Source organism: Wolffia australiana, chromosome 11 (assembly GCF_029677425.1).
Source record: "Wolffia australiana isolate 7733 chromosome 11, ASM2967742v1".
NCBI lineage: Eukaryota > Viridiplantae > Streptophyta > Magnoliopsida > Alismatales > Araceae > Wolffia > Wolffia australiana.
In genome coordinates, this window is record NC_135845.1 from 15,512,891 (window position 1) to 15,519,105 (window position 6,215).

The 6,215-nt window shown below is 48.9% G+C and overlaps 1 protein-coding gene across 1 annotated transcript; it reads left to right on the forward strand.

Annotated features, from left to right (window-relative positions):
- The first annotated feature begins 2,962 nt into the window (after window positions 1–2,962).
- Window positions 2,963–3,811, forward strand: LOC144709090 (putative CCR4-associated factor 1 homolog 7). The gene has a single exon (XM_078582494.1). The coding sequence runs from the start codon at window positions 2,963–2,965 to the stop codon at window positions 3,809–3,811; it is 849 nt and encodes a 282-aa protein (XP_078438620.1).
- The last annotated feature ends 2,404 nt before the right edge of the window (window positions 3,812–6,215 follow it).

Consider the following 6,215-nt stretch of genomic DNA (forward strand, 5'->3'; position numbering starts at 1 on the left):
AAATTCTTTACCAAACCCATTCCTCGAGTCAAATAGAAATATTTAATATAATCAATAATATGAAATTTATGCAAATTAATGATTGGGTGCTAGCCTTTTTATTTTGTTTCTTTAAGAATATTTATCCCCGGATTAGAAGAAATAAAATTCCCAAAGGACAATCATATGAACTCAAAACATTATTTTACTATTAAATAATACCCCATCAGGGATTTAAGGAGTATACTACAAAATGTAGTCGATGGAAATATGCCTACGTATGACCACAGTTAAACAATAAGAACTTCGACTTGAATGACATCTGACATTCATCTTACCAATACAGCCTCAAGAATCTTTTCGATATTCAAGGGACTCAGCACCAGAAAAAAACATTCAACATACTTTTCAAAGATTTTGTCATTTGTCCTCATATCATGACGACAATTATGTATTACACCAACAAAATGAAAATTCAACCATATTGCCTCAGCTTGCATCAGTAAATAAACTTAATTTTTCATAGAATCCAAAAGGGGACCCTGGAACAACAAGGAAAATGTCAAAAAGTTGAGACAGGCAAACCAGAGGTCGGTGGGGGAGCGCTCGAGGCATAGTAAATATTGCAACTATTCATTGCCAAACGTTCATGAAGTTTGGACATAAAAGGAAAAGTACAATTGATAATAAATGATAATGGAAGAAGAAGACCAATAGAACAAGAAGAAGAGCAACAACAACAATAATAGAAGAAGACGAAAAATAGAAGAAGAACAACAACAACAGAAGAAAAGAAGAGGAATGACAACAAAGAGAGAAGATTTATGGAAAATAGATGAAGAAGAACAATAGAGCAAGAAGAACAATAGAAGAAAGAAGAAGAAGCAGATGCAGAAGAACGACAACAACAACAACAACGGAAATCGAAAAATAGAAAAAGAACAACAACAATGAAGAACAAGAAGAATAAGAAGAAAATAAAGAATAACACGAAAAGACAGAGAGAAAGAGACAGTGAGAAAGAGAGAGAGAAAGATAGGGAAAGAGGGAGAAAGTAAACGAAAAGAGAGCGAAGGAGAACAAGAGAGAGAGCGAGGGAGAGCGAGAGAGAAAAAGAGAGAGCGAGAGCGAGAGAGGGAGAGAGGGAGGGAGAGAGAGACAGAGAGAGAGTTGAGAAAAAGAGATAGAGCGTGAAATCTTCTAGACAACTTTTCTCTAGAAAAAACTTCTCCCCCGGCAAAACTCTCCCACGAGGGCCCAATTCTTGCAAGAATTTGCACTGTCTTTCTCCCCAGACAAAGTGTTTTTCTTCTGTTCTTGCTCGGAACGCTGCCTCAATTTCCCACCTTATCACTCTATCTATCACAGTATCATTCGATCTGAATCACTCTCCCTCCTTGCATTTTCCTGTCTACCTTTGCTGCCTTCTTTCTCTATCCCTCGCCACCCGCTTTCTCTATCATTCTTCCGCTCTCTCTCATCTCTTCTCTTGCTTTCATTCCTCCCGCTGCCTCGTATCTCCGCCTACGCCCAGTCCAAGCTGGATCGAAGCATGCAATCCAGACTAGCGATTAAACACAATGAGGACGGCACACAGAAATCCCCCTGTTACGTTGCTCCTCAACTGGCTGCGGCTTCCATCGATCCGAAAAGTACGGAAGTACCATGAAATCTAGAATTGGAGAGAGAAAGAGCAGGACAGAGATAGAGATCGAGATAGAGAAAGAGAGAACGAGAGAGAAGAGATAAAGAGAGAACGAAAGAGAGAGAGTCAATGAGAGAGAAATAAAGAGAGAAATAGAGAGAAAGTGAGAAACAGAAAGATAGCGAGAAACGAAGAGAGAAAAAGAGAGAGGATGAGAAACAGAGCGCGAGCGAGAAACAGAGAGAGACAGAGAGAGAGGGCGAGAAACGGAGAGAGAGCGAGAAACAAAGAGAGAAATAGACCCAAAGTGAGGAAAAGAGCGAGAGCGAGAGAGAACGAAGCGAGCGAGAAAGAGAGAGAAGGAGGAAAAACGAGCGAGAAAGAGAGAGGAGGAGAAAGAAGCGAGCGAGAAAGAGAGAGAAGGAGAAAGAAGCGAGCGAGAAAGAGAGAGGAGGAGAAAGAAGCGAGCGAGAAAGAGAGAGGAGGAGAAAGAAGCGAGCGAGAAAGAGAGAGAAGGAGAAAGAAGGAGCGAGAAAGAGAGAGAAGGAGAAAGAAGGAGCGAGAAAGAGAGAGGAGGAGAAAGAAGGAGCGAGAAAGAGAGAGGAGGAGAAAGAAGAGCGAGAAAGAGAGAGAAGGAGAAAGAAGGAGCGAGAAAGAGAGAGAAGGAGAAAGAAGGAGCGAGAAAGAGAGAGAAGGAGAAAGAAGCGACTGAGAAAGAGAGAGAAGGAGAAAGAAGCGACTGAGAAAGAGAGAGAAGGACAAAGCGCGCGGGAGAAACAGCGAGGGCGAAAGAGCGAGGAAAGAGAGAAAAAGAAAACAAAAGAGAGGGAGTGAGAGTGAGCGCGAAAGTGCGAGAGAGAGCAGGAATATCCGGCGAGCAGTCCACCATTTTCGTAAGTCCGGCGAGCAGGAATATCGGCTTCGGCGATAGGGAATGTCGGAACAACCAACGAGTGGACGACGAGTCCTTCCATCCGTAAACTGAGGGATAGATCGGTCGTGTCCTCTGATGTGGAGACCAAGGAGGAGCCCTGTAAACTAAGGGAAGGCCCAAGCAATCTCAACGGAGGCCAAAGACGAACAGAAATCCACCTTCTGCGCATCTCCACCGTTGTCGTCGGCCACTTGAACTCGGGAATTCCGGAACCAAAACGGCTTTCTTTCGGAACTACTATCGCAGAACCCGTTGCACGCTGATGCCCTATAAAGCCAATCATCAGGCTTTTCCAACAGAGTGCACTACCGGAGAACGAGACTGAAGAAGAGGAGGAGGAGGAGAAGAAGAAGAAGAAGAAGAAGAAGAAGAAGAAGAAGAAGAGAAGAAGAACGGCGAGAGCCATGGCGGCAGTAAAAGAGCGGACGGAGGTGGCGGCGGCGGAAGTGAGGCAAGTCTGGGCGAGCAACCTCTACGAAGAGCTCCCCCGATTCATGAAAGCCGTGGAGCTGGCCCCCTTCGCGGCCATCGACACCGAGTTTCCCGGATTCGTCCATCACACCCCCTTCTCGGCGGAGTCCCGCGAGCGCTACGAGGACGTCCGGCGCAACGTGGACGGCATGCACATCGTCCAGCTCGGGGTGTCCTTCTTCGACCCGAACGGCAGACGCTGCACCTGGCAGTTCAACTTCAACGACTTCGACCTGTCCTCCCCGTCGCACCTGCGATGGGATGCGTCGGTGGAGCTGCTGAAGAACAGCGGAATCGACTTTGCGAGGACGAGAAGTGAAGGCGTCGACTCCGGCGATCTCTCCGAGCGTCTCCGGAAGAACCAATGGATGGGGATGCCGAAACCTGTCTGGGTCACCTACCACGGCCTGTACGACGTCGCTTACCTGGTGAAGCTTCTCACGGGGAAGCCCCTGCCGCGGACGCTGCCCGAGTTCGCTCGCCTCGTCGGGTGCTGCCTCGGCGACGTCGTCGATGTGAAGCACCTGAGCCGATTCATCGGCGGATTCCATCTCGGGCTGTCGCGCCTGTCCGAGTTTTGGGGCGTGGAGGTGCTGGACGGGTGGGACGGGACGACGGCGCACCAGGCGGGAGTAGACAGCCTGCGTACGGGAGCCGTCTACCTGAGTATGTTGTCAAGTTCGACGAAGACGAGACCGACGACGAATTCCACGGCGTCCTCTTCGGGATCGAGGAGGAGAAGATCGCCCCTCCTTCTCCTCCGCCTCCTCCTCGGTTTGTGAAGATCGGCCAACGCCTCGTTTACCTCTCCAAGCCCTGGCTTCCGCACGGCACGGGGGCGGGCTCGCAGCGTGTCCCCTGTCTTTGGCTTGGCCGTCCTCGTACGTCCTTCCCAGTCCAAGACTCCATGTAATCTCTAGTGTCCGTCTGTCTTCGGGTAGTTTTAGCAAACAGGAGAATTTTAAAGTTCGAAGCAGGACAAGCCTCTTTTTTGTCGGTGAATCTTTAAGGAACATGGAGTGAATATAAGCATTTTCTGAAAGGATAGTTGGATATTCTAGAAGATATCACGCTTGACTTTCTATATATAACCACCGGCGTTCATTTGATTCGCCTGTAATCGATCTGCCGATGTAAGACACATCCGTAGAAAAACACGGGAAGAGAGCGAGCAAGCAGGATTATAGATAGAAAGGGAGAGAGAAAGAGAGGGGGCGAGCGAGCGAGGGTGGGTGAGATAGATAGAAAGAGAGAGGCGGGGGAGTGAGGTTGAGGGAGAAAGAGAGGGAGAGAGATGGCAAGTAAGCGGGAGACCGAGGTTGAAAGAGAAACACAGAGAGAGAGAGAGAGGGAGACCAAGCGGGAGAAATGAAACGAGGGTCGTAGAGAGGTCTAGAGACCGGGACTGAGCAACCCGGAACGAAAGAGAGACTGAGATAGACAGCGCGTTGGGAGGAGGTGGAGACAGAGCGAGCAAGAGAATGATGGAACGCGTGAGGGGGACACATGAGCAGGGAGAACGAGCGAGCACAAGGAATGGAGAGATAGAGCGGGCGAGGAGAGATGAAGAGACGGCGGGCAACCGGGAGAGCTGAAGAGAGAGCGAGCAAGTATTTATGTCTCGAGAGAGCAGGAGAGCGGGCAAGCGGGTAAGCGGGAGAGCTAGATACGGAGAGAGAGATCCAGAGACCGGTATTCCTAGATAGATAGGTAGGGAGATATAGAGGAGGGGAGAGAGAGAAAGGTAGAGAGAGACGGACGGGCAAAATACGTAAAGTCGGGGGGCACGATAGGGAGTGAAAGAAAGCGACGGCGTGGGATTCACCGATGAAAAGTCGGAGAGAGGAAATGATGGAGCGAAAGGGTGTGAGGAAGAGAGAGACAGTAGAGATGGAGAGAGTGAGAGAGAGACAGAGAAGGAGTCGGAGAGAGGCATTCAGATACCGAGAGAGAAATGTAGGAGATAGTTTGTGAGAATGAGTCTGAGGGAGGAAAAAAAGGAAGGGATACAGTGAATCAGAGAGAGAGAGAGAGAAATCGAAAAGAAACGCAGAGAGGATAGAGCAAAAGTTGAGAGAGAAATGCAAAGACGGATTGAACTTGGCCTAATTAGCCCATTTGGGTAGCTAAAATAGTCTATTACTCAAAGACAAATGTTTATAAGTAGTTGACTTTATCTTTTATATTTATTGCCAATGAAGGCTTGGCGCGGGGGCGGGCTCGCAGCGTGTCCCCTGTCTTTGGCTTGGCCGTCCTGGTACGTCCTTCGCAGTCCAAGACTCGATGTAATCTCTAGTGCCCGTCTGTCTCCGTGTATTTTAAGCCAACACGATAATTCTAAAGGGCGGACAAGCGTCTTTTTTTGTCTGTGAATCTTTGAGAAACACGGAGTAAATATATATACCACGAGGTCTCAATGATTTCACGTGTTTCCTTTATGCCCTTCGTGATATCAGACAAGAAGATCCCCGACTCCCGACACATTGACAAGCATTTTCTAAAAGGATAGTTGGATAGTCTAGAAGGTATCACACTTGACTCGCAACGTCAGGCGTTCATTTGATGCGCCGGTAATCGATCTGCCGACATAGGACACATCCGTAGAAAAACACGGGAAGAGAGCGAGCAAGCAGGATTAAAGATAAAAAGGAGAGAGAAAGAGAGGGGGCACGGAAGCGGGAGTGAGATTGAGAGAGAAAGAGAGGAAGAGAGATGGCGAGTAAGCGGGAGAGATGGCGGTTCAAAGAGAAACAGAGAGAAAGAGAGAGACCAATCCGGAGAGATAAAACGAGGGTCGTAAAGAGGTCTAGAGACCGAGATTGGGCAAGCCGGAACGAAAGAGAGACTGAGAGAGACCGCGGGTTGGGAAGAGATGGAGACAGAGCGAGCCGTGGAGCACGATGGAGAACTGCGAGTGAGGGGACACATGGGTAGAGAGAACGAGCGAGCACAAGGACTGGAGAGATAGAGCGGGCGAGAAGAGATGAAGAGGCGGCGGGCAACCGGGAGAGCTGAAGCGAGAGCGAGCAAGGATTGATGTATCGAGAGGCCAGGACAGCGGGCAAGCGGGCAAGTGGGAAGGCGGGGGAGCTGGATATGGAGAGAGCGATCCGGAGACTGGTATTCCTAGATAGATAGGTTGGGAGATAGCGAGTGGGAGTGGGAGAGAGAGATAGAGAGCGACGG

What these genes read in the sequence shown, in the direction of transcription:
- LOC144709090 (XM_078582494.1), top strand. Translation starts at nt 2,963, where the DNA reads ATGGCGGCAGTAAAAGAGCGGACGGAGGTGGCGGCGGCGGAAGTGAGG.